Source organism: Recurvomyces mirabilis (assembly GCF_035927965.1).
Source record: "Recurvomyces mirabilis strain CCFEE 5264 chromosome Unknown scaffold_9, whole genome shotgun sequence".
NCBI classification, from domain to species: domain Eukaryota; kingdom Fungi; phylum Ascomycota; class Dothideomycetes; order Mycosphaerellales; family Teratosphaeriaceae; genus Recurvomyces; species Recurvomyces mirabilis.
Genome location: NW_027041943.1, coordinates 409,179 through 434,974, shown reverse-complemented (window position 1 = coordinate 434,974; position 25,796 = coordinate 409,179). Strand labels below are relative to the sequence as shown.

The following is a 25,796-nucleotide window of genomic DNA, read 5'->3' as shown; positions in this document are numbered from 1 at the left end:
TGTTTGGAAGACGTCTGTCCTTGGTGCGACGTTTCCGGTTCTACCCGCGGTAGCTCGCATGCATTCACTTTTTAGGAAGGCACGACCGCGCAGATACTGTGTGACCAGGCAGGCACAAAGCAATCGCCAACCCACTGTATGTCAATATTCGATACCATTCATCCCTCCTCAAAAACCTCAAACTTCACAACTTCAGGTACCAGTGTCTCACAGTCCAGCAAGACCAGCTCACCCGTGTCCTTGAATTTTGGCACTGCCACAAGCCTGACTTGCTGACCGACCGGACCTTCAATAACCACGGTTTCGAATTTCGGCTGATTACCCACGATGTACACATGTGGGCATTCCTTGAGCACAAACTGATCGCCGTCTTGAAAAGGATAGCACCACAGCGTGTCAGGAGCTGTTGGTGCCGTCAGTCTCCACCGCAGCATGGCCTCCATCATCTCGAGTCGCTCTTCGCAATCAGGGAGGTACTTGTAGACATCATCAACTGGCTGACCTCCTGTGGCAAGTAAACGCCACCCATCGACGCTGCATTCAGCCGGGTTCGTGGTGCTGTCAAACCAGCCTGCGCCTTCGTTGGCAGCTGGTGCGTTCATGTACGCTCTGCTGTGTGGGAACATGGCAGCATGGATAGGCTGCTGTGGCAAGCTTGTCGATGTCGGGTCCTGCTCGCCAGGTAGAAGTGTGATTGGCATTGATGGCAGTAGCGAGGCAAGCCACTGATCCAGCCGATCTGTCGGTGCTTTGTTGTATGATGAGCTGTCGTAGCCATAAGTCTTCCGGCCCACTTTCTTTGCCACGGCTGCCATCTCCTCTCGCGAAGGAATCGGAGAGCCGTGCGACAGACTGTTGCCGGCGATGATCAGTCGCGAGATAGCAGACGCATCTTCTTGACTACCTGGCTCAGCAGACTCGCCAAGCAGATACTCCATCAGCATGTCTAACGATAATGTATCGCCTTCGTCGCCAGACATGCCAAGACCAGACACGATTGCTACCTTGCCCGCCTTACTTCTTTTCTGCGACGCTGACTTGCCGTTTACAGCTGCATCTCCATCTTCAGTTTCCCATCTCGGCGGCTGTCGTGGCAGATCCGGCACCCGTATCTCTAGTACCTCAAAATCTCCATCCGCATTCTCTGTGCCCACGACAGCCACGATAGCACCCGTCACTAGCAGTCCTCCTTCCAGATAGCTCCCTGTCAATCTCAGCCTACCGGATTCATCTTCCAACATAATCTGTGCCCCACTTAAACCCTTCCCTCCACCAGCATGAGCACCATGCTCAGAGTCCCCATTGGCCATTCCACTATCGTACTTGACCCTCGGAGGAGGCGCAGCAATCCAGTGCTCTTTGCCGATGTCCTCTAGCACGTTCGGCTTCAGCGGCATCTCCATGTAGACTGTGCCTATCACCCAGCACAGTTCACCTTGCCGCACGTCCAGCACTCTGTCCTTGCGTAATGCTTTCTCTCCAGCAATACCGAAGTCCGCCCATGCTTCGCTCGCTATCTGCTCCACAGCCGGCTTGATCTGCGCGAGACGAGCAAAGTACATGTCGGCATACTGTTGCTGGTAGTGTCGATCCTCGCCTTTAGGTAGCTGGTATGTGGGGAGTGAGGTATAGGTCGACTTGACACGATCAAGAAGCGGATACTCGGTGTCACTGGGTGCGTGCAGCATACTGTCATCGCCTTCGTCTTCCGTGCCGTACTGAACAGCCATGGTGACATGGCATGGACTTGCTCTCGAAACGTCGTCTAATACTTTACGCGTGGAGACGCGTTGCGCTACTGTAGCGAGGCAGGTCATCTGATTAGCTTCCAATCATGCGAAGCTAGTGGGTGGCTTCCGCTGAGCACCACCAGAATCCTGTTCGGCAAGGATGGCTGAAAGTCACGTAACAGGACACAAGTCCAAATGAGCACAGAGGATGCTTCCCTTGACCTTTTCATGAAGGTCGTATGATCATGTCCCAACGAATTGCCAGAGCAGACAGTGGAACGAATACTACATGTCTATATTCAAACCTCATCAGGCTATCGAAGCACACGCGCCATAACACCATGCTAAAACCATCCATCGTAGAAATCGTGCTTCAGAACCTCTCCTTCATCCTCGCACTCACCGTCCTCAGATTCCCATACACCTTCCCTGGCGGACTCCCCAGAATCAAACTCACTACCGCCTCCCTCGCCACATGGATATTCTTGAATCCACCCAAGATATGCACTTTCTGATCCGCAAGCACTATCCTCGTCCTACTCGCATTCTCGATCGCGAACTTTGTCTTCCCATCTTTGCCCGCTATGCGGCCAATTGCACGACTCAAGTGTTCGCCTTGCAAGTTCTTTACATCCTTCACTTCAAAGGACTGGATGTAGAGGTCGTCTAACCGTAGTAGTGCAATGGCATCGTCAAGATCGAAGCCAAGACAGAACGCTTGTATGAAATCGGCGCCTTTTTGTATTGCGCCTGTATCTGCGGTGTGAGAGGATGTTCGAAGCTCGATGGCCTTCTTGGGTATATTCATGCGAACTTGAAGTCGGAGATGCTCGACAAGCGGTGGGTAGATCTTAGGCCAGGATGACTTGAGGGGTGTCATGCGGTGGGGTGGGATGCGGATCTTGCGTTCTTCGACTCGGTGGGCGAGGCGGGAGGGGTTCTCGGGTGCGAAGAGTGGTGTTTCTGTTGAGCCTTCTACGTCCATGGTCTGATTGAGTTGTGTATCCGGTGGTGCTTCGCCCTCTGCTGGGGCTGCGACTAGAAGCATTTGGTCTTCTGTTGCAGCTGGTTGTGGCGCATCGTAGACTGTCTCCTCGCTTGCAAGTTCTTCAGGCGCTCGCTGCAATGCTGTGGGTGCTGGCATGATGATGATTGTGATCCAGCGTGCTTTGGCTCTTGTTGGCTGTGTGACTCTGCGTGATGTTGTAAATATGTTGGCTGCTAGATACTCGGTCCAATTTTCTTTGCCGGCCAAGTCGAACTCTTGGCGATCACATGGCGATTAGCTCGCTTAGATCCGAGAACCGGGGAAGGGCCAAAAGTATGAGCACGGATGATGGCTAGATGCCTTGGAACGTCCAATCTTGAAATGTCTTTTGCTCTATCGCATTTCTCTACCATCCTCGTCCGACCCTTTCGTATACTGAAGATGACCTAACATGAGTCGTCATGCAGCAGTAGCAGGCGTACGAGGACTATCATCTATACCACCAACGCATCTGGCGACTGCGACAACGCTGGCTTCTGCCAACCTCCTCCTATCATCTACACTCTCCACTCCAGCTATAAGGCTTGGCCAGTATCGAGGTCTTGCCTTTGGTCCAGCGCACCTGAACAGAGGCAGTGCATCCATACAGCAACATGTTGCAACAAAGAATATACCAGTGCGATGGCCTAGACCGACGGCGCACACGGCGATAGTGCCAGGAACCAGGCCGCATACACAACTAAGCCGATACTTGTCACCTCCAAGCAACGCCTTGTCGCGGGCTTTGATAGAGCAGCGACGATGGAAGCACGAGGACGTGCGTTCAGCGAAGGCGAGCGTGACAGAGCAGATGCGCAAAGCCAGCGAGCAATATGCAACGAGAGGAGGAGGAAGCAAGCAGCACAACTTACTCGATCGTCTACCGCATCTGCACCGTCCGACGAAAGAAGAGCTTCTGGCAGCCGCGACTGGCTTCTGGCATCGTCTACAGATCCGGTTCAAGTGGTTCTCCATACGAAGTGCTCGGCCCTTCAACTCGGACGAGATATTTGCCTTTGTCTCCTGGATCTTCTGGGGTCACGTCATCTGGATCATCATCGGAACAACGACTTTCGTTTCACTCGGTATCTGGGCGATCAACACGGTGTTCGCGCAGGAGACACTAGCTGGATGGGTTGGGAATTATCTGACCAAGTCGTCTGGCGTAAAGATTGTTTTCGAGAGCGCTATCGTGCCGACTTGGAGAGATGGTGTCATCACATTCAATAACGTCTTCGTGTCAAGACGACCGGGTCAACAAGATCGTCGGCAAAGATCGGTCAGTAAAGGATCGTCTACTACAGCAGCAGCTGCAGCAGCAGAAGCAGCCCTTGCCGAAAAGCGGCGAGCAGAAGTCGGTGAGAAAGTGGACGACGGAAATTACAGCCAGTTTGACGTCACGATAGACAAGGTCAATGTCACCCTATCCTTCACGAAGTGGTTCAACGGCAGAGGACTTCTACATGATGTGGAAATACGCGGCGTGCGAGGAGTGATAGATCGCACGCATGTCTTTCCAACTGGTGAGAAGCGTGATCCGAAGAGCTACAGACATGAACACCACATGGGAGACTTCGAAATCGACAATTTCAAGGTGGATGACGTGCTGCTCACAGTCTATCAACCGAAAGATTTCCGGCCTTTCACGGTCAGCATCTTCAATTGTGAATTGCCAAGACTACGAAAGCAATGGCTGTTTTATGATTTCATGTCAGCTACCAACCTGAGTGGATCTTTTGACGATTCGCTCTTCACTATTCACCCGAGGCAGGTGCATGGTATGAGTGGCGCACAGCTTGTCAATGGAGCAACAGTGGATGATGCTGAAGAATGGAAGAAGCACAGTCGATTTCGCATCGATGGTCTCAGTATCGACCACCTTAATCGTGGGGTCGATGGTCCTTTCTCCTGGATTCAAGAAGGTAACGTTGACATCGTCGCCGATATTATGATCCCGCATGATCAGGACGACAGCATAGCGAAAGTCGTCCATGACCTCTACGATCGACTGGAAACCACAGTAACGACAGCAGCACAGCAACAACCTTCCGGCCATCGTAATCCAGACGACAACATCATTCGCAACGATCAAGTCGATGTGAACGAGGGAGCGAATCATGAGGTATCAAGCACCCCACAAGCCGCCGAGGACGATCGCCTCTTGATCATGGACCTCCGTGTCCACCTAAATGACGTCCGCGCCACCATTCCCCTCTTCAACAACAATCTCTCCTACGTCAACAACGCTCTCGTCCGCCCGATCGTAGCCTACATCAACGGCCGCCACACTTTCATCCCCATTTCCTGTCGGATCGTGAAGACACACTCCGAATTCGACGGGTCCTGGACGGTCTTTGATAGTGGTCTGATGAACGATTTGAGTAGGGAGACGTATGGGGCATTTGTGAAAGATATCCATGACCAGAGGCAGCAGAGACGGAGAATCAAGAAGGTAGGGTTTTGGGGATTGAGCGTTGTTGCGCAGGCTCTGTTTCTGGGCTTGGCGGGCCAGTTGGCTTGATGGGTGGTGCTTGTATGATGTGTATATTGTATTGGGCATAGCGAGGGCGTGACTTGGCGTTGGGAGAGGGTCTGTTCTTAGCGGCTATGGTATACAGCGCTAGACGGTGGAACGTGTTGTCTCTACGAATCCGTTGCGAGTGGTGGCATTGCTACACACTATGTAGCAGGCATGCAAAACAGCCAATCGCTCCTCGCCAGAGTGCTTGCAGGTATTCTTCTGTAAACGGAACATTACGCCTCAGCGACGGAGATCCTGACTGCACAGCCTGTCCTCTATTTCCAGTTCTCATGATCTGGCAGTCAAGCTTCACTTCTTGCAATGTGCGAATGAATTCAGCGCCTCTGACTGCCTTTTATGCTGTAACAACTTTCGCCTCACCAAGTCCTCTCAATTAGGACCTCCGAAAGTGAAAGGTGAGGTGCCGTCGCGAAAAGCACGCGCTAGTGCTTCGCTGAGTCATCGGCATTGAGATGACTTACAGAATTTCTGTCGTGACTCGATATCCGTCCTGAACATGGTCTGTTGTTGCACACTAAATCTACAGTTACAATGGCGACAACACTACACGTTCGTGCTGAGACGAAGCCTCTCGAGCATCGCTCAGCTGTCACACCGTCCATCGCAAAGAAGCTGGTGGACGCCGGCTACAAAGTCAACGTCGAGAAGTCCCCGTTAAGCATATTCCCCGACTCAGAATATGAAGGCACCGGTGCGAAGCTGGTTCCAACGGGCTCATGGACCGATGCTCCTGCAGACGACATAGTCGTGGGCCTCAAGGAGCTGCCAGAAGAGGATTTCCCTTTGAAGCACGTTCATGTCCAGTTCGCTCACTGCTATAAAGGCCAAGGTGGTTGGGACACCGTGCTCGGACGATTCCCGCGAGGCAAAGGCACTTTACTCGATCTAGAGTTCCTCGAGGACGAGAATGGTCGAAGAGTCGCTGCCTTTGGCTACCACGCTGGCTTTGCTGGAGCGGCACTAGCACTGATGGCATGGGCCTGGCAGCTAACACACGACAAGAGTGAGCCCTTACCCGGTGTGACTCCGTACGAGAACGAAGGTGCTCTGATTAAGGATGTCAAAGACGCTGTTGAGAAGGGCAAAGCCAAGGCTGGTCACTTGCCTCGAGTGCTGGTCATCGGAGCATTAGGGCGATGTGGCAAAGGAGCCGTGGATCTGTGTGAGAAGGCTGGCTTGAACGAAATCTTGGTGTGTATTTGTTATGGGTGTCCTGCGACTGTACTGATCGTTCTAGAAATGGGATCTGCCAGAGACCAAGGCCAAGCCTGGACCATATCAGGAAATCGTGGAGTCCGACGTCTTTGTGAACTGCATATATCTCTCCGCCAAGATTCCACCCTTCATATCGCCTGAGTCGCTTTCCCAAGCGAGCCGTAAGCTGTCGGTCGTGTGTGACGTCTCCTGCGATACTACCAACCCGCACAACCCAATACCGATCTACGATATCAACACCACCTTCAGTGAGCCGACGGTGCCGGTCAAGCTCCCTTCGGGCTCCACCGATCTACCCTTGAGTGTCATCAGCATCGATCATCTGCCTTCTTTACTACCTCGCGAAGCATCAGAAGCCTTCAGCGGTGCGCTACTTCCAAGCTTGCTGCAGCTCAAGGACTGGAAGAACGTACGGGTGTGGCAGCAAGCTGAGAAGCTGTTCAAGGACAAGTGTGCAACTCTACCTGATGGAGCTGTAGATGGGCATGCAGAGCTCGTGGCTGGTCAATCATGATGGTGAGCAAAGCTTAGTGGTCATCAGAAGCAAGATGGATTTCGAGAGTGCTGTAAGCTTATGAAAGTCACAGGCTGACGCTGAATGTTTAGCGTGATAGTCTACGTGGCAGAGATGTGCCTGCCTCACAGATTTAGGTATCGACCATCCACCCACTTCCTATCTTTGTGCACCAACTCTTCATCATCTCATCCGCCAATTCTGGAGAGATCGTGAGACTTCGCCATCGAGATTATGTCCATGGCAGTGACACGACAGCGCACTACCGCACTCATCAAATGCCTTCTCGTCGCATCCCTGCTATTTGCACTACTTGTGCTACACCATGAGATCCTGCCTGCTCGTCTCACGACCGTGATACAGAAGCGCGGTGACGAAGATCTTATCTTGCAGTCAACAGGCGTCGTTGAGCCGCCAGACGAGATGTTGAGTGCATGGCAAGCTAACTGGCAGAAGGCACTAATCAAAGGAAAAGCTCGCTTGCATGAGCTTTATGATGCTGATACAGAACAGTCTGCATGGGAGGAGTATACTGACCTCAAGCGATATGGGTGGGAGTGTCAAGAGGGCACTCGACCTGGTGTACATGCAGCAGTACGCATACCATTGGGGGTGAGCGAAGATCTTGGGGGCTTGCCGGGTGTCGTAGGCACCGGAAAGGAGGTCTACTGCCGTCACGAGAAGCCTAGCAGCAATGAGGAAGATGCCTCACAGCATTACAAGGTATTTACCAAGATTCGAGAGATGCCCTGTTGGCCCCTGCTAATCCCATGCAGCCGACGATGGGCTACTTCCTTGGTATCTATTGGCCGGAGTCCGGAATCATCCATGCTCAGAGATCGGTATCACCGGCGACTATTGCAAAGGGCACGGCCATCGATGACACCCGTCTGATCAATGGCTTCAAGAATGCTGGGGGCGGAACTGTCGTACCCCTTGCCACACAAGCCGATGTCATGTTCCTGGAATGGCAGCACCAATGTGCCAAAAGTGGACATGAGAATGCTGCCAGGAACTTAAGACTATTCTTCCGCGGACCCGTACAGAATGATGTAGCGCAGGGCATCATTCTCCAGGCTTTGCGTAACAAGGGCTCCGAGACTGGAGCGCCCCCATGGTCTAAGCGAGTGCAATTCGATATTGACTCTCAGGATGGCCAAGCTATTCTTGGTAGTCCCAACGGGCAGTCCGTAGCTTACTTCTTGTCTCAACATCGTCAGCAGCTTGGCTGGAAAGTGGTCAAGTCTGTCGAAGTGTTCGATAATCCTGAGTCCACGGTGATGAACGAGCGATTTTGGGACAGTCAAAGCTTGTGTCTGGTCTTTTCGATCTCTGATCATGGTCAAGCTCAACATGAAGCCGTGGAAGCTGGTCCAGCGGGCGTGGAACAGAAAGCGTCCAGTGACCTTGCAAGATCGGCGATGGTACCGGCCACACTGCACAGCGTGAGCCACAGCGAAGAACAACAGAAGGCCTCGGATTCCAGGAGGACCATCAGGCGCGGCGACACTGATGCTGCTACAGCTGGGACTGTTGGCTCTAAGCTGCCATCGAACCAGCTAAAGTCGATCTGGGCAGCTGATTGGGACAAGGCAAGGGTGCACGGCCAGGTCAGACTACAAGAATTGCTGGATCCGGCCCCTCCTCAGTCACCGTGGATCCAGTACGATGAGCTCGCAAAATATGGACGGACCAAGTCAGAGCCTACGTGGTTTATGCCGGGACAAATCAAGGAGGCCGTCGTGGAGGGTAAGAATATGCTGGGGGGTACGGGTAATGGTGGTCACAAGGTTATTTGGTCTCATAACGAGGGAAGCCAAGGCATACCAGCTGATGGCAAATCACCGCAATCTTATGAGGTGAGCGCTTTGGAAGGCTCATGTGAGTAGTGATACTGAAGTATGCTAATGTGTACCAGGCTACAGATGCATCCTACACCTCTGTATACTGGCCACAGGGAGGTGCCATTCTGTCGCAGTATTCTACCTCGCCGAAATACGCCATCAAGGGGCGTCCGTCCAAGGAAGATCAGCAACTGGTCCCTCTTGCAAGACAATCTGATGTGCTTGCTCTTGAATGGTTCCGCCAGTGCGATGAAGCGCAGACAGACCCAAGTATGCTGAAATACTTTCTCAGAGTCTTGATCAGTAATGACGAAGTCATCAATGTAATTATCCATGTTGCACAAAGAATACTTGGAGAAGGGCAAATCATCCCCGAGTGGGCGCAGAGACTGAAGGTCGACGCTGCAAGCCCAGATGGTGAGGCACTTCTGGGAACCGTGACTGGCCAGGGTGTTGCTCGCTTCCTGTCACAGCATCGAAAGAAGCTTGGCTGGAAAGAAGTACGATCTATCCATCTCTTCAACTGCAAAACTGCGGCGGACTTCGGTGCGGACACGGGGTATTGGCATAAAGATACCGCGATACCAGGTCTTCTCTTCATCATCGGCGATCACGAATCTCGTGCGAGGGGAGCTGATGTCAGAAATGCTGAGGGAACGTCGACAGTTGTTGCAGGAAGGTCCTTTGTTAGGATCGATTCAGGTTTGCGTTACGATGCAAAGGCACGGCATACGTCCAGCAACGTGACCCAAGTACTCCCTCGGAGCTCATCGGAGCTCCCAAAGCATGGTCTCGGCACAATCGAACCACCAACTCTCAAAGTGCCGGACGACGACTTGTTACAATCTTGGGCAACACTTTGGGAAAAAGCACGACTCAAAGGAGCCGAACGGCTAAGTGAGCTCCTAGATCCAAGGCCTCAACAGTCCCCATGGACCGAGTATGGTGAACTTGAGCTTTATGGATGGAGGAAAAAACCAGTCATCGTTCAAGCATTCGTGGCACAATTGAAGGTCGCCGTGCAAAGACTAGAAGAGGAAGCTGGGCTGAAGGAAGGCACGAGAAACTATGACAAGCTCGCTTGGAATCATGAAGTTCCTAGTGAGATTGGTCAGGGTCATGGCAAGCCGTCTGCGTCGTACAAGGTCAGCGCAGTGTTGTCCAGGAAAGCATAAAACGTCAATAGCTGACTCTTGGTAGGTGACCGGTGCTTCTTATACCGCCGCATACTCACCAAGGGCTGGACTAATAGTCTCCCAAGACGCAGTGTCGCCGACGGAGGGCGCGCGCAGACGAAAATTCCCACCCAGTGAGTTGATCGTACCTCTGGGCAGGCAGTCCGATGTTTTGGCACTGGAGTGGTTCCACGAGTTTGAGATGGCAAGATTGCAAGATCAAAACAGAAATGACGAGCAAGCGAGTAAGGATGGTCGAACAGATTCGGAGGAGAAAGCAACGTCCGGAGTGAAAAATTTGAGATGGATCGTCCGGGGTCCAATAGCCAACATCGAGACAAGGGCTGTGATCTTCCAAGCTTTGCGCAATCAGCCAAATAGCAAAGAACGATATCCGAATGGACCACCGCAGTGGGCGGAGAGGGTAAAGATTCATATTAAAAGTGAAGACGGTAAAGCTCTACTTGGCACAGCGAACGGACAGACAGTGGCACGTCTCCTCTCCCAGCACCATACACAGCTTGGCCGTAAGACTATAGACTCGGTACATGTGTTCAACGCCAAGAACTTGGAGCACGACTACACGCAAGGTGGGTATTGGGAAAAGCACAACAGCATGCCGGCCCTCCTCTTCGTGATTGTGGACTATGATTCATCACAAAATTCAGGTGGTGATACCGCTGGGAAGGAGGAACAGACTATAACACGTGGAATTGGGTTCGCCAAAGCAAAGTTATGACATCTCGAGGAAACAGAATCGAGACCATCTACGATACATCTTGGACGTGTCGGTGTGTTTTGAACACACCAACGGCTCCTCAGATCGTGAGCGCATGGCTTGCTACGTACACAGCTCACGGCCTTTCGCATAACACGATGTGCCGATCGAGCAACTTATCTCAATGAGCTTTCATGAATTGCACGACGTCTTATACAGCCTTCAGGAAAGAGGCACTTATCCGCCAACACATCATGCGTGCATGTACGAGTTAGCGACGTTGCTGGCGATGATGTGGCCGCTCATATAATAGTATCATGAGCAACGAATAATGAGTATATAGTTGATGCCACTACTTCCGAACCTTTGGCAAAGCATTCTAGTCTACTACAGCAAGAATTCTAACTTGCTGCTTCTCAGCACTATACAATAGAGCCATAAGTGTACATCATATCATTAGCTAACTGACTACAGCATTCATCTACAGAATTTAAGGAACCTCAATCTAGTTAATCGAGGAGACAGCAGCAGAGTTATCTCAGACGAACACAAAGCTGATAGCTCAACCATGCAGGTGGCACAACAGCGTCGTATTGAGGCATCACCTCTAGGGCCGGCAGCTTCCCTTACCTTCCTTGTCTACGTGTACGCCAGCCAGCTACGTGTTGATACAGCAACGTTCAGAGCAGGCGAGCTCGAAAGTCGACACCATGTACTTTCATAGGAGATGGCTTTCCAGATCAACACTACTGCTCCAAGCCGCATAAGCGGTCGAGCCCCTTTGACAGTTTGACCAGCGGCCTTAGCAGTGATGCCCCCGTGGTAAGGCAGGACTGGAAGCGTGCGCTGAGGAAAGGCAAGGAACTCTACGATCTGATGGGAGATTTGGCTGCCACTCAATCTCACTGGGATTCGTACGAGCGATTAGAAAAATATGGTTGGGACAAGACTGTCGCAAGCCAACCAGAATTTCCCAAGGGCATGGATTCTGCCTTGAGTGTTGAGCAAATTGGAAGCATCTTGGAATCGGCCACCGAACAGTTTGAAGAAGTGACTTGGAGCCATCTCAGCAGAAGTGCGGCAAAGGACGATGAAAACCGGGTCTCCAAGCCGTACAGTGTAGGTCTCGACACCATAGATCCAGTGTACGTGGACTGATATACAGAGTAGCCAACCCGGGCACACTACCGCGCTCTATACTGCCCTCGTTCAGGGGCGATTGTCAGCCAGGATTCAATCTCACCGAAAGTAGCCGTCGAGGCGGAGTACAAACGCCGGTATCGTGGAGGTACAGTGGTACCTCTCGGTCACCAGAGCGACATCTTGGCTCGGAAATATGCCCATTTCGTGAAGTGTGTCGACGGTAAGCCGTCGAACTTACGATGCTTCTTTCGATCGCATGTGGGCAACACGACGACCAACAACGTGCTTTTCAGGGCCTTGGAAGAAGGAGACAGTCATTCAGGACCTCCAAAGTGGCTTGGTCGAGAATTTCCCCCCGGAGCATCGGCAGGTAAAGGCATTCTAGGAACACCGAATGGTCGTGGTGTGGCCTTGATGCTGGCAACTCGTCGTGCAGAATTTGGACTCAAGACTGTTCGAACAGTCCGAATATTCGACGATGAAATCTCCGATGAGCAGCGCAAAGAGTATCAGAAGCACAGTCGGCCAAGCTTGATTTTCGAGATCATGGAATGGATACCTCCGCGAGCACACAATACCCAAGCAATGGCGCGTGAGACAGGTGGCAGTACAGTGTACAGAGCTAGGCTCTGAGAGTATCTGTCATGGGTGGAAGCGGAGTGCGGCAGCATCACAGCATTGCTTCAAGAGAAGCGTCATTAATGTTTGCTCACGCGTGGTAATTGCGACGACGTAAGATTTGAACAGCAGTCCGTACACAGTCATACTTATCATGCTTTACTGACTTACCAGCGATATTTTGACTAGATAATATCAGCATACGCCAAGCAAGAGAGTGGTATCAGGGCGAGTTCGTCAGCAATGTACACATAGCTCGACATGTGTGCAGCAGATCAGCAATGCCTATCAAAAGTGCCTCTCCCTCTAAAACGTTCATTCCGACATCAGCTCATCCTTCTCTCCCTCATTGTATGTGCAGTGGCGTCCTGATCAGCGACCAGCGACATCTTACCATCATCATCGTCGTTCTTCGACTCGGGGCTGTTCTCAGCTTCCTTTATCGATCCGGTGTCATCTTCGTCGGAAACATCGCTATCTTTCGAAGCATCCGGTTCATCCTCGCTTTCATGTTCAGCAGTGTCTAGCGCCAGCTTACGACCCATCAGCGTGTACGTACTTTCCGTCTCCATGAGCTCGACATCATCTTGATGATAGATGCTATACTTATTCTTGGTATAGAATCTGATCAGCTGCTGCTGAGTTCTGGCCAGCAGCTCCTTTGAAGGTTCTTCACCCTCGTCACTGAAAAAGGCTGGTTGCAGTATAATCGTGCTCTCGGCGAGCCCATAGCATTCTGGGAGACCTCGCAATTGCTTATGGAATGCGCTCAAAGCGTGGGTGCCCAATTTGGCGCCTCGATACTTGGGCTCGATGTATATTTTGTTGATGTATACGAAACGATCAGCTTTCAGTTCCGTGGCCAAGGCCTTATAGCAGGGTCTGCGACGTCCAGCACTATCGTAGAAGATCCCAGTGAGCTCGCAGAGACCCAGAAGAGGATCCTCGCTGTCCAAGGTTGAAAAGTCCTCTACCCAGAGCTTTCCGCGAGCTTCGGAGCGTAAGGATTTATCGATGATCCAACCTTCTATCTGACCAATGAAGACTGATTTCTGGCCTTCTGGTGCCCACTTGATGCGTACAAAGAGATCGGTCAAGCACCTGGAGACGGACACTGTGTCAGTCTCAAGTTTTAGCTTCAGTTGGCCAGGCTGCTCTGGGTTCTTACATTTCTTGCTCGCCGTGAAATAGTTTTCGTTGGTACTCGGATGCATGTCGTGGTCTAATTGCGATGGTGGTTTTTGAGTTACAGAGACCAGCTCTGGCAAAATATCGAATGTTTATCGTTGCGGTAACGAACGAAGCCCATTGTCGCCGGCTACAAGTATGCTTGAAATCAAGGGACAAAGGCAGTCCCAGTTCGCACCAGCACATTGTTGAGATGTGATATATATAGACAGCACCTTTGTTGGTCATGGTCCAAGAGATTGGTCAAAGAGCGTGCTGGCAGAACGCTGTCTGGATAGTGGTGTAGACAGATTATGTGGATACATAGGTCTGGTACATCGGAACGAGGCGCAGAGAGGTCCAGATGTCGACTCTCATGTCGATGGGCCATGAAGCCAGGGGCGAAGTGCGCCATCGTGCTCAAAAGGGATGTGATACAGCGTAGGAAAAGGAGTGCGATAAGGTATCGTTGAGAGTGAGCCTACCAGCCCCGGGATGTGACAGAAGACTTGTGAGCAAAGTGTGTAATCCTATCTAACTATTCATGTCAGCATGTGTCTTGAGACTGTCTCGACTTGAGTATGCCTTGACTGGATCGCAACTACTCGAGAGACGCATATGCGTGTCTCGATAACAAAGGCACAAGACAAAGAGATCCGCAGGATGGATATGGTCGCCGCCCGCAAATCTGGACATATGTGTATGATGTGACAAGGTAGAAGATACCTAGACAGTCATCATCCTTTCAACTCCAAGCTCAATCCAAAACGTGTACAGACCCGCTATCTTCACTTCACCTCGCCATGACAAGCAATGATCGTCAGGTACACAGCCGAAAGGAGATTCTCCGTTGTTAGGACACAGACAAAATCCACCACGCTCGTCCACAGTGCCGTAAAAGCCAAGCCAACAGTACGAGATAAATGTGCTATGATGCCTGTGAAGGATGCAACGGTACAGTATATCCGCAATAGCGAGGTAACGTTCACCGACATGAATACCACAGTAGGATCCGATTGTGGTGAGTAGGATGAGTGGTTTATCCCACCTCTCTTATCATTATTCAACATGTTCAGCTTTTGCCTTCTTCTAGCTGGCTCCGTGTCTTTGGTCTCTGGCCTGTCACCAAGCGAATACGCCTCCTCCAATGGCATAGGAAGGGCGGGCATAGGCAGCGTAACCGCCATTGTCCCAGTCAACTCTGCCAATGCCACGACCAGGACTTCTGCCGGTGTACCACCATTTATCACATCGCCGGTGTCCATGAGCACATTCACGGAGACAGAGAAGCTCACCAAGTATATCAAAGTGACCAACACTACTCTTACTTCGACAATCACACTTGGAGTCGAGAACTACACTGCGACGACGACGGTGCTGGCCATATATCCTTTCACAACCACGCTCTTCGATGCAATAACTACCAGTACATATACAGAGGCTCCTGCCCGTGAGACGACGACCATCTGCACCTCAACAGATATTTCGTACGTATTGTATACTATCTCCCTCCCCACACAGTCTTCCACTAAGTTGCTATGATAGCTCGCTAGAGAGCACAAGTACAGTCTACACTGGCACCTTCACTCCCAGGAGCCCTCGTACCGCCTGTCCAACGCAATAAACCAGTAATGATTTACAAGCCTACCTTGATAGCTCATCAAGCGAAAATGCTCACCAAATCATCTTACCCATAATCCTATCAGCCTTCACGATCTCAACAAAATCACCCTCCGCCGCCACATGATCCTCACCCACCTCACTCCAAGCCTCGAACCCGTTCTGCTAATAGAATCTGATCAATCGATTCCAATGCCGATGAAACCTCTCCTCCACCCCCAGTACGCTAAGACCCTCAGATCGCGGCCTGCGGAAACTCGAGTCAATCTCCGCAGGAGTCAGAAAGACTGGACCACGAAAACAGTCCGGCGTAGGTATATTCGACAGGGTATTGAACACCATATCCAGCATTCGACTTCCAAACCCACAGCCTCGGAAGTCTCGCTCGGCGAAGATATAGTCGATGTAACATAATTGTTTCCTCGCCAGTACGCAAGCAGAGAAGAGCTTACTCTTCTTCGGTCTGCCATCAGTTTCGAAGAGTAAGTCCAGACGATAAGGCCTTAGAATTTGTATGCCCTCAGGCTCCTCCGTAAGATCTGCGCACAGATCCTGCGTACTGGTAGGGCGCGCATCATACTTCCAGCTACTAAGATCTCCCTTCCACGCTAGATCGGTGATAGTAGCTGGACCATTAGTAGTCTTCTTGCCTCGGCGCTCAGACTCAGGGACAGAGTATACATCAGCAATGGTCTTATCGATGATACTAGCAACGACGACACCGACATGCCTTTTCTCATTAGCGTTCGTGCGGCTGTCGGCGATCATAGGCCAGAAGTCGCAGTTTGCCGTGACCTGTCGCAGACACTTAGATGGATGACGGTGAGGGCCAATAACGAGTGTCATTGTCAGTTCGCCATGCCCGAATCGACTGCACTCGAATTCCCGGCTCACTATTACCTTCTGGGTGAGTAGTCTAGGGTCAATGCCCTCGGTAGACGTTCCCGGCATGATCGCGTGTTGTGCTGTTCTCCGGGATCTGATATCATGACAGAATTGTCTTGAGTAGCTGATGATTCCCCTCGCTAAAAGTCCATCGCTTGCGAGGCCAGAGCGCATAGTGATGGCAGATTAGCAGCCAGGTGCACAAAAGCTATTGTTGGAACTGGAGAACAAGGGCAAGATAAAGCTGTCGCAAGACATCGTATGTTCGTGGCTAGGTGCGGTACAAAGCATGTCGAGGAATCCATGATCATGGGCAGCGGACAGTGACCACGGCGTGTACCGGCCGCAGTCACGGGTCGGATAGGTATACGCCAGTGAACAGGCCAGACTTGCTTGGTGCGCCGTAGCTGGGATGTCGCCAAGTGCATGCTATTCGTCCTAGTTGATCAGTGTGCTTCCGGTATAAGGCTTCCGGTGTGAGGCTTCCGTGCCACTGTTCAGGAAGTCACCACCATCATACCTGACACGAGACGCAGGACTAGATATGGGATGGAACCCTGACTCAAGTACGGCAACGCACCATATGCATTAGTCTTACCAGAAGACTACCAATTACTCCACCCTCGTCTGCTGCCTCGCTATCATGCAAGATAAGTTATGCTCATATAACGCTCGAACGCCAAGCAAGTCATCATCATAACTCACACAAACAACACAATCTCACCCCTATCGTTCCTCCTCAACCTGAGCGACTTCCACAAATTCTTATCCTCTTCCTCCTTCTCGCCACTCCGTGTATCAAGCTCACGATGGAATCGCTTCAATGCTTTATTAATCGACAATCCTCGTTCGCTGTCCGGTCCTTTCGTGATGAAAGACATGAATAATTCGGCGTTGGAATGATAAGCAACCATTTGATTTGCTGAAGAAGGTTGGACAGACTGTGGGCGATCCGGGTAGTCGATGGCCTTGTACTCTCGCTTCGAGGACCTATGTCTGCTTTCTGGCGAAGAAGAGGAGCCTCGTCGACTCCTGTGGTGATGCTTGGACGACTTGCTTTCACTTCGATCCTTACTACGAGCTCGAAGATGTTTATCGTCCGAGTGCTTGCTCGACGTCGATTTCGCCGTGCTGTAGGATGTGTAGCTCGACTTGCGTCGCGCATCCTTGATATCTTTCTCGTGCTTGGAGCGCTTCAGCGGGCTTATCGGCGTTGGTCCAGCATCGATGCGATCCTCATAGAAGTCCGGGTCGGTCACAAGTCGTGTCAGGCCTCCAGTCAAGCCAGAATGCAGCACTCGTCCTGCCGGACCATGGGATGCCGGGTCCAAAACCATCTCATTACCTCTCGAGCTTGGCCGCTTCGAAGAAGACAAGTCCAGATCCTCAACATGCTGCCTCTTCCTCTTCTTATCACTCTTCTCCGATTTGCGCTCCTTCCTATCAGGCCTATCGCTTCTAGGCCCGGGAGTCGTGTACGGTGGTGGTGGCATCAATGCCTGTGAGCCTTGCGAGTCTGTCATATTCTGCCAAGAATCGTAACGTTCAAATGTTGCATGCACCGGCGCATTGCCATACGACCAGCCGGATTGTGCAAACTGCGATCCATCGCCTGTGGAGAATTGCGAGTATTGCGACTCGCCGTTGCCGTTGGCATAGTGTACGCTCTCTTGCACCATCCTGCTACCGCCTGGCGCCTCTAGCCCTTTTCGTGATGCAGTCGGTGTCGCATCCGTAACCAGAAAGTCAAAAACATTGATATTCTCGGGCAAGGCCTGATGCGCCGGTGGTGGTGTAGGCGCTCTCGGAGGCACATCCACTATCGCCACAGCCTGGCTGTCCTCGCCTTCTGGCGCATCCTCCACATATGCATTCCTTGGTATCATCGCTTGCGAGTCGTCGTTGTCCTGGTGACCGTTGATGGACTTCCGCTTGTTACCACCCTTTTTGTCCCGGTAGAGTGCGCCCTGGTACTTCTGTGCTTCGCTAATGCATGAGGTGTGTGATCGATATTCCGTGCCGTAGAAGTGTACCATGCAGTCAAGACAGGTGAAGGATGCGCCACGGCATTGATTTCGGTGAGGATCGAGCTTCTGTGGGTGATGTTGGTGATTATACTGAGTATGCCATATGCCTTTCATCGCTTACCTTCTTGGTCAGGACATCGCCGCAGTTCTACATGGCGCATAGTCAGTAAGTCTGTTCAATAACCATTATTCCTCTAAAAATCCATACCTCGCAAGAGAACGACACCATACTGTCGTCTACTCCCTCTGGTCGTGATCGCCACGATATATACGCGCGTCTAAAGCGATCAGGAGGTGTGGACGGCGTATGCGGCGTTGATCACGTTGACGACAGTGGGTAGCGCGAGGGTGGGTGAATGGTGAATGGAGGGGTGTCGCGACAGAATGTTTCAGACCAAGCAATCACAAGGCAGACACGGTTTTAGTGCCTGCAGGGGTAATTCCGTGTCTTATGCACGTGACCGCTCTAGCGTGCAGGGGCCACATTGAAACACATCTTCATGCGTGCAAGGGCTGGGTGTTCTTCATCGACGACTGAAGATGTCATGATCATGATTGAAGCAGCCTTCTTCCTGACCGGCTCGACTAATGATATCGTGTTAGTATCACGTCGGCAGTTGCGCTCGTCTTGTAGGTAGCCTGCGTATTGTCGTAATCCGTGTCATTACCAGTTCGGCACCTTGTGACCGCTCGAACACTTCCGAAACCGCTTTCAGTGCAATCAAGTGGGGTAGGCTCTGGAAACATCCCTTTAGACGACGTCGTCGACAGTCATGGTGGATCAGTCCATGGAACGTTCAAGTCCAGACCAAAAGATGAAGTATATATGCTTCACGATTCGTGAGAAACACCACTCAGATCCTTACCGCTCTGACCCTGCACAGCAGAGCCCCAGAGTTCGGCATGTGTTTTCCCGATCAGGAATCCCAACGGCCTCGCAGCATTAGCTCCATCGACAATGCCATGTGCTGTGGAATTGACAAGCAACGTCCTTGCGATACTCAGAGCCAATGGGTCCGTAATCTATCAATCTAGACTTGATATTGCCACATACTGTAGTACATAAACCCGCCGCATGCCGCAAATTACGTTGGACTCTCTTTCCAATATGCACTACTTTGCCACCCAGTGATGCAAGTCGTCTGGTACCCAACGATGCTACATTATCACCCTCACCAAGCTAGCACTGGTCTGTGCACAATACCTCCTGTCTTCTCGAAGGATGCTCGGTCTCAACGATGGCGGCTCGATGCCTAGTGCAACTCTCGTTATTGGCTTCGAATTACTACTGTTGATATAGGCGCTGGCCGCGCTATCCGTCTGTGCCAGTGCCGCAAGCCTGGGCCTCCGATACTCTCTGATGACTGGAGAGTAGTAAGGTGCTTTCTGTATCTGGATATCACAGCAACCTGCTCGCCGGGAGATTGCTCGTCGAGGGTGTCAAGGAGAGCCCGGATGGTATCGACGGTTCGCCTGCTCGTCATCGAAATCGCGGCTGCCCATCGATGTATGCTGTATGCTTGCCCAAACGCCGAGTACCGATATTATGTGGTATCTAATGCAAAGATGCAGTGCTCAAAAACAGACAAGTTAAGGTACTATCACCGCCGGCGCCAGCGCCGACGCGTGAAATTCGCTGGTGATTATAATGCTCTGGAAATGATAGTCTCGACTCGGTGTGGTGTTCTCGCACGTGTCGGCCGACTTGCTAGGGACTTGAGCGTACTCCTGACTCTCCAGGAACCGACCGCGGTCAGCGGGACACCTCCTTTTAGCTGCATGGATGACCATGTCATTGTGATGGCCTCCTCAAACCACCGGTAAAGCGCATCGGAGCCGGCCGAGGATGTGCTGCACCGGTCGGAAAGGCAGCACGGTCAAAGTAGATTCTTGAACCTAGAAGGCTCGAGCCATTGGCATCAATCCACAAGAGTATAGCTTCCAGTAAGCCTTCGAGGCCCAGCTGCGGCAGGCCACGTCTCAAGCTGACAATCCGCAACAGTCCAGTCATATGGGTGTTGAACACCGCTTGATCGCCGTAGAGAACCTCATAGCACGCCATCATAGCCACGGCGATAATGACCTGATCCTGAGTCGCCCGGGTCTCGTCCTCAAGAGCACGATTGATCTCTCGGATAGCCATACCTCGTAGCTGAAGGAGGTCGATTGCATGAGAGCGAGGCCCTCGTATCCGACCAAAGCGTGTTGCTGCTACAAGCATCACGGCATGAAGAGACGCGGGATCTGTCATTACAAAGGGACCGAACCGCGTTTGCAAGCGTGATTGGATTTCTGTTTCCGCTATGCCCGGGATGTCGACTGCCATGTTTGACAAATAGTCGTCCTGCAAAGCATTAGTGGTGTCAATGCAATATGTTCGAGGAAAGGAGCGTACCATAATCTGTGCGATGTAAGGATGCCACAGCTCGGGATACAGTGCATACGGATCGATCTGACGATCGCTGAGATGTGTCGGTGAGGATGCAGCAGAGGACATCTCTGGGCTGGAGGGTCCTGCACTAGTACCTGTAGGCAGCTCTAAAGTAGTCGGTCGCTCCGTCGGAAACGTCTCAGCATGCGGTCGTCGTGATAGAGGCGTGGGCTCCAAGTCGGCAGCAGCAGCAGAAGAAGAAGAAGACGAAGAGCCCTGAAAGCTCTTCGCTCGCCGTTCCTGTTGCAGCTTCTGCTCCTTTTGGTGCTGCTGTTTCGTGACATGGCTCCGGACGGCTTTGCGTGCGTTCGATGCTTTGGCATCTTGCGGGTGACTGAAGTTGAGGAATTGGAAGTCGATCTGAGTCTTCTCTGTAGGCGACGGCGCCTTGCTTCCTGCAAAGAAGGTTACCTGATTAGAGCAAAGCCATCGCAGTCAAGTAGGGAAGACGACGTACCACTGCTAGTCTCAGAACGGTCGGGCGCCGGCGACGTTGATCGGCTTGCTCCAGCTTGTGTCCTTGACAGCTCGGCAGTCCGTCTGTTGGCCATGTTATATGTCTCACTCTGCAGAGGTATATCCTGGAAACGAGGGCACTATGTTGGTTAGGCAGGAACATGGAGGCAAATATGGCCTGATATATGACTTGACATGCAGTACCTCAATGGGCGGCTCCGATCTTCAGGGGAACCTTTTTTCGTTCCAAATTGTCACGACATCAGTGATTGCTGAGCACTGCAGTATGGCTTCGACACCTTGTGTACCGTATGCTATTGGGAGGCCCGGGTGGCGACACTGCGATATTCAATGCAAGACCTATGGCAGCGCCGTTGCGCCAAACAGGCAAAACGAGACCGCCTAGGTAGTGACCATTGGATGAAAGACTTTCCAATGGCTGTGGAGTCCATGGCGCTCATCTGAGACCGTATGCGCGGCGACTCGCGCATTGGCTCCCGGGCAGTATTGCGTTCAGCTAGCGACTGTCGTTGCTTGAGGGTGGTCCACTGAAGGTATCGGAGGTGCGCGCCACTCGCCGTTCTTCGCTCGTGTATGCCAGCAGTCATTCTGGTTCCAGAAAGGTTAGGGCCAACGGTACTCATGCAAGCTCAGCCTCAGCCGTCTGTATAGGGACGAAAGAGGAAGGTATCAGCATGCATTAGCACAATCGGTCGTAGGAAGAGTGGCGCAAGAGCTGAAGCACAGATCGTGGATTCGCGGTACATCCTGATGACATGTCCGCTGCATAGCATCACATCAGTAGCCCTATTCGCCAGTGCGAAGAGTGCATTGGTTGATCTGGAGTACTCCTAGGCCCTTGCATAGCTGGACTGCATTTGGCGCTTGTGCTGCCCGAACCTAATAGGAGCACCGGAGGCATACAGTAGCTCGAAGTGGACACACACAGTAGCCCGAATAGAAGCGTGCATGAACGCCTTCGAAAGTCGAAAGCCAGTGGAGACGGACTGCTTTCCTATGGAACATGTGCGAACCCCAGTTTTTCTGGCTTGGCAAGCGTGTTCGGTGCTCGCGAGATCATCCTCCGGCTCATCAGCCTACTGTGTCAAGTTGCACTCGAGCCGAGCCTCAGAGGCAATGTCTGCACCACCACGACCACGACCTTCGGCGGTCGTGTGGGAACAAGCGGTCGTGTACATCGGCGATCGACTACACACGCTCAGCTTACTCTCAACTGCAGCAGTCAAAATCGGAACCTGGTCGATGCCGAAGCCGATAGGTTCTCCTGCTGATGAGCGAAAACGGTTCTCGTACCGATGCGTGCCGGAGGACATTTCTCCGGCGACGCGAGTTATCTTGATGGCCAACCATTTCCCACTGTGGCTTAACTATAGCAACCCTTCTGTGGCTTGATCTCGACGACACAAGAGGTGATGTTGGCATACAGCAGGGACATCCGCACTGGCCGCTCCCATTCTTGGAAAGCGTGCTGCAAGTCATTCGCCTGTGCTTGTACGACATACCCTGTACCATGGTTCGGCAAGGTCGAAGCCGGCGCCGCAGGAATGGAAAGTGAGGCGCCCGGAAAAGCCACCATGCAGCTTACCCAACCCAGCGGATCGGATCCAGGCGGATATGTAACGCATCAAACACAGGCACACAAAACGCTATCAACGATATTCAGATGTCGTAAACCTGTCGAGAATCCCAAGGCAATTGACTCTCGTCCTACTCTACTGAACGCAGCCTCACCGCCACACCGCCTGTTCGATGGCGACATCTGGTGACGAGCGTGCAGCCACAGCGTTGCACAAATCACGACGAAAAGGCAGGCACCAGGAACAAGACCAAGCATTTCTCGCTCTTCGCGACGACGCAACTCTGCTCCCCGACCAGCCATCTCCGGCTTACGACAGTCCTGGGCCCACGCAAACGTCACGGTCTCTACTGATAGATGTAAGGATTCCCGGGTACTAAAATATGCATATACCAGGTTGCCATTTAGGCTGACAAGCCCCTTGTCTCAAAGCTCGTGCTCACGCCTCTGAATATGATAGCCATGGTACTATCACTATTCTTAGTCGATCACCAACAACGCCAATGGCGCATGTACGTGGCGCCTGTCACCGAGAAGGCAACCGAGGTCCTGGGTTATGGCCATGTCTTACATTTCGCTAATAGATTGACGCCTCTTATGCAGGTCACAACACGCCGCAAGTCCTCAGTCGCTGTGGGCCAGATTGAGCAGTTTCCTAGACCCGGATCCGTACAGCTCGCAGAGATCGAGTCATGCTGGCGACGCCACTGTGCCTGATTTGGATGGCAACTCGGATCGTCATGGGTCCTATGTCCGTAAGAAGCATCGGGCCATGGCCAAAGTCGAGCTCAGTGATGCGCTGGCAGTTCGTAATAGGGTCATGGTGGCCTTGATAGCTTGGTCCCTTTTGGCGTTATGCTTGATCGTTTATGCAGTGCGACGAACGTATCTTTGGGTAGTTGCTTAAACAATATGCTGGTTAGTGATGTATGTTTATTTGTCAATTGACAGTATTTGCAAGAGTGCTTGGGAGGGATAGTAGATGGTAGGATTCATGTCTCCATACGCAGCAAGAAGTACATTGCTGCAGCCATAACGCCGTGCGCACACATCATGCTGCTCCAGGTATCGTAGCGACCATATCCGTCTTCTTTCGCTTGCTACAGCTCTCGTCCACTCAAGCGTCCTCGCCACGATCCATCCACCAATCTTTCCTTGAACCATCTATCTTAGCCTTCTAGCCTCACGCTCAGACTCGAGCAAGCAGAGGATATCATCCTCGCGGACTGCAACAGTATTAGCCTTTCCACTCTTCTGTTGGAATGAAATACCCGGAGTGCGATCCGTACCTGGGCCCTTGACGTTGCGGATAATGCTTCGGGTGGTATCGTCCATGAACTCTACGCGGACCTGGGTCACACCACCACGAGATCCTGCCATCGATTAGTCTCCCGTATCCACGTCCGTTTCCTCTTGATCCCATATCTTCACATACCAGTGCGGCCGAGCACACGGGTGACCTTGACGAGCTTGACGGGAACTCTGCGCACGATATCAGCCTTCTACCCTACTTCATGCCACCGATGCCACTTCCCCACTCACTTTGCGGACTCCATGTTTGCGACTTGCGTTCGTCTGTTGGATGTAGGATTGTGTGGAGGTTGTTCTAGCCGTGGGAATACTTGATGTCGTGCTGGTCGAAGTGCTGGATCTCGCTGGCCCAAATTTGCTAGCGTGCGAGGAAGTCTTGGCTTTGCACTTTCTCGGCGGCTCTATCCGCTGCTTTCCACATCGGGCTTATCAGCTTGCTGAGGAAAGACAAAATCCGGGGAAACAGCCAACATTTTTTGAGACGACTCATTGCTGGAGTATGGAGTTGCCTATAAGGATATAAAGATACGAGTCGACAGAGAATTGTACGAGAGGCTCAAGTCGAGGACTATCACATCCAATACGCTCATAATGTCGCTCCTTGAACAGTAAGTTGACCTTGAAACTCTTGTGGCGTGCATCATTCCAAGCCATTGGCCACGTATTATATGTGCAACAAACCACAGAATAGCATAACAAAATACTAACACACCGCACAGACTAAACGGCCGCCTCCTCTTCGCAGTCCCCAAAAAAGGCCGCCTTCAAGAAAAAGCCTTCGCCCTGCTCAAAGGCTCCGACATCCAATTCAACCGCCCCGACCGCAGCGACATCGCCTTCAGCTCCAACACCCCCGTCGCCCTCGTCTTCCTCCCCGCAGCCGACATCCCCGCATTCGTCGGCCGCGGTAATGGCGCCCTAGGAATCACAGGCTCAGATTGCATCCAAGAGTACGAAGCCCGGGAACCTCCTACTTCCACGACGGGGGTCGAGCATGTGCTAGATTTGCGGTTCGGGGTGTGTAAGTTGCAGGTGCAGGTTCCCGAACATGGGGAGATCCAGACGCCTGAGCAGTTGGTGGGGAAGACGATTGCGACGAGTTTTGATGGGTTGTCGCGGAGGTACTTTCGGGAGTTGGAGGGGAAACAGGGTGCGACTAGTACTTTTACTAATGGGGAGGGAGGGGGTGCGAATGGGGAGGCCAAATTGAAGACTAACATTCTACATTTGAGTGGGAGTGTGGAGGCCGCTTACTCGCTTGGCATGGCGGACGCCGTCGTAGATCTCGTTGGTATGTTGTTCGCCACCACGCCCCATCCACTCCACTGAACAACAAAACCCTTCGCCAACCAAACAGCTAACACCCTCTCGCAGAATCCGGCCTAACCATGCGTTCCGCCGGCCTAAAACCCATCGCCACAGTCCTAACCAGCAGCGCCACGCTCATAAAATCCAAACACCCCTCGGACCCGGCCTGGGTCTCCAAAATCACCGCCCGAATCCAAGGCGTCATCACAGCTCAACGCTACGTCCTCTGCTGCTACAACGTAGAGCGGACGAAACTGGAAAAGTGCTCCAAGATTACGCCCGGGAAACGGGCGCCGACGGTGAATAATTTGGAAGAGGAAGGATGGGTGGCTGTGCAGGCTATGGTTGAGTCGGGGCAGGTGGCGACGGTGATGGATGAGTTGAGTTTGGCCGGGGCGCATGATATTCTCATTATGAAGTTGGAGAATACGCGGCAGTAGACTAGCTGACTTCACATGAGGCGGCCGT

The 25,796-nt window shown here is 52.2% G+C and overlaps 11 protein-coding genes across 11 annotated transcripts; 5 read left to right on the top strand and 6 right to left on the bottom strand.

Annotated features, from left to right (window-relative positions):
- Nucleotides 1-158: 158 nt before the first annotated feature.
- On the bottom strand, nt 159-1,730 carry cdc1 (DNA polymerase delta small subunit Cdc1; the record flags this gene model as incomplete). Its single annotated transcript, XM_064836894.1, has 1 exon — nt 159-1,730. One exon carries the CDS (start codon nt 1,728-1,730, stop codon nt 159-161), a length of 1,572 nt encoding a protein of 523 aa, XP_064695527.1.
- Nucleotides 1,731-2,029: 299 nt separating this feature from the next.
- On the bottom strand, nt 2,030-2,874 carry PNO1 (pre-rRNA-processing protein pno1; the record flags this gene model as incomplete). Its single annotated transcript, XM_064836893.1, has 2 exons — nt 2,030-2,044; nt 2,134-2,874. The coding sequence occupies 2 exons, from the start codon at nt 2,872-2,874 to the stop codon at nt 2,030-2,032; spliced, it is 756 nt and encodes a 251-aa protein (XP_064695526.1).
- Nucleotides 2,875-3,371: 497 nt separating this feature from the next.
- On the top strand, nt 3,372-5,278 carry MDM31 (Mitochondrial distribution and morphology protein 31, mitochondrial precursor; the record flags this gene model as incomplete). Its single annotated transcript, XM_064836892.1, has 2 exons — nt 3,372-3,394; nt 3,445-5,278. 2 exons carry the CDS (start codon nt 3,372-3,374, stop codon nt 5,276-5,278), a joined length of 1,857 nt encoding a protein of 618 aa, XP_064695525.1.
- A 552-nt stretch (nt 5,279-5,830) lies between these two features.
- Nucleotides 5,831-7,028, top strand: LYS1 (Saccharopine dehydrogenase; the record flags this gene model as incomplete). The annotated part of the gene is made up of 2 exons (XM_064836891.1): nt 5,831-6,490; nt 6,537-7,028. The coding sequence occupies 2 exons, from the start codon at nt 5,831-5,833 to the stop codon at nt 7,026-7,028; spliced, it is 1,152 nt and encodes a 383-aa protein (XP_064695524.1).
- Nucleotides 7,029-7,262: 234 nt separating this feature from the next.
- On the top strand, nt 7,263-10,786 carry LTS14_004188 (uncharacterized protein; the record flags this gene model as incomplete). Its single annotated transcript, XM_064836890.1, has 4 exons — nt 7,263-7,751; nt 7,805-8,887; nt 8,947-10,017; nt 10,073-10,786. 4 exons carry the CDS (start codon nt 7,263-7,265, stop codon nt 10,784-10,786), a joined length of 3,357 nt encoding a protein of 1,118 aa, XP_064695523.1.
- A 547-nt stretch (nt 10,787-11,333) lies between these two features.
- On the top strand, nt 11,334-12,541 carry LTS14_004187 (uncharacterized protein; the record flags this gene model as incomplete). The annotated part of the gene is made up of 3 exons (XM_064836889.1): nt 11,334-11,410; nt 11,440-11,884; nt 11,936-12,541. The coding sequence occupies 3 exons, from the start codon at nt 11,334-11,336 to the stop codon at nt 12,539-12,541; spliced, it is 1,128 nt and encodes a 375-aa protein (XP_064695522.1).
- A 311-nt stretch (nt 12,542-12,852) lies between these two features.
- Nucleotides 12,853-13,740, bottom strand: LTS14_004186 (uncharacterized protein; the record flags this gene model as incomplete). Its single annotated transcript, XM_064836888.1, has 1 exon — nt 12,853-13,740. One exon carries the CDS (start codon nt 13,738-13,740, stop codon nt 12,853-12,855), a length of 888 nt encoding a protein of 295 aa, XP_064695521.1.
- Nucleotides 13,741-16,899: 3,159 nt separating this feature from the next.
- Nucleotides 16,900-18,454, bottom strand: LTS14_004185 (uncharacterized protein; the record flags this gene model as incomplete). The annotated part of the gene is made up of 3 exons (XM_064836887.1): nt 16,900-18,291; nt 18,347-18,373; nt 18,434-18,454. 3 exons carry the CDS (start codon nt 18,452-18,454, stop codon nt 16,900-16,902), a joined length of 1,440 nt encoding a protein of 479 aa, XP_064695520.1.
- Nucleotides 18,455-20,017: 1,563 nt separating this feature from the next.
- On the bottom strand, nt 20,018-21,207 carry LTS14_004184 (uncharacterized protein; the record flags this gene model as incomplete). Its single annotated transcript, XM_064836886.1, has 3 exons — nt 20,018-20,569; nt 20,621-21,051; nt 21,114-21,207. 3 exons carry the CDS (start codon nt 21,205-21,207, stop codon nt 20,018-20,020), a joined length of 1,077 nt encoding a protein of 358 aa, XP_064695519.1.
- A 2,666-nt stretch (nt 21,208-23,873) lies between these two features.
- On the bottom strand, nt 23,874-24,265 carry RPS28A (40S ribosomal protein S28; the record flags this gene model as incomplete). Its single annotated transcript, XM_064836885.1, has 4 exons — nt 23,874-23,935; nt 23,999-24,082; nt 24,145-24,191; nt 24,252-24,265. 4 exons carry the CDS (start codon nt 24,263-24,265, stop codon nt 23,874-23,876), a joined length of 207 nt encoding a protein of 68 aa, XP_064695518.1.
- Nucleotides 24,266-24,611: 346 nt separating this feature from the next.
- Nucleotides 24,612-25,768, top strand: HIS1 (ATP phosphoribosyltransferase (ATP-PRTase) (ATP-PRT); the record flags this gene model as incomplete). Its single annotated transcript, XM_064836884.1, has 3 exons — nt 24,612-24,628; nt 24,740-25,311; nt 25,395-25,768. 3 exons carry the CDS (start codon nt 24,612-24,614, stop codon nt 25,766-25,768), a joined length of 963 nt encoding a protein of 320 aa, XP_064695517.1.
- Between the last annotated feature and the right edge of the window lie 28 nt (nt 25,769-25,796).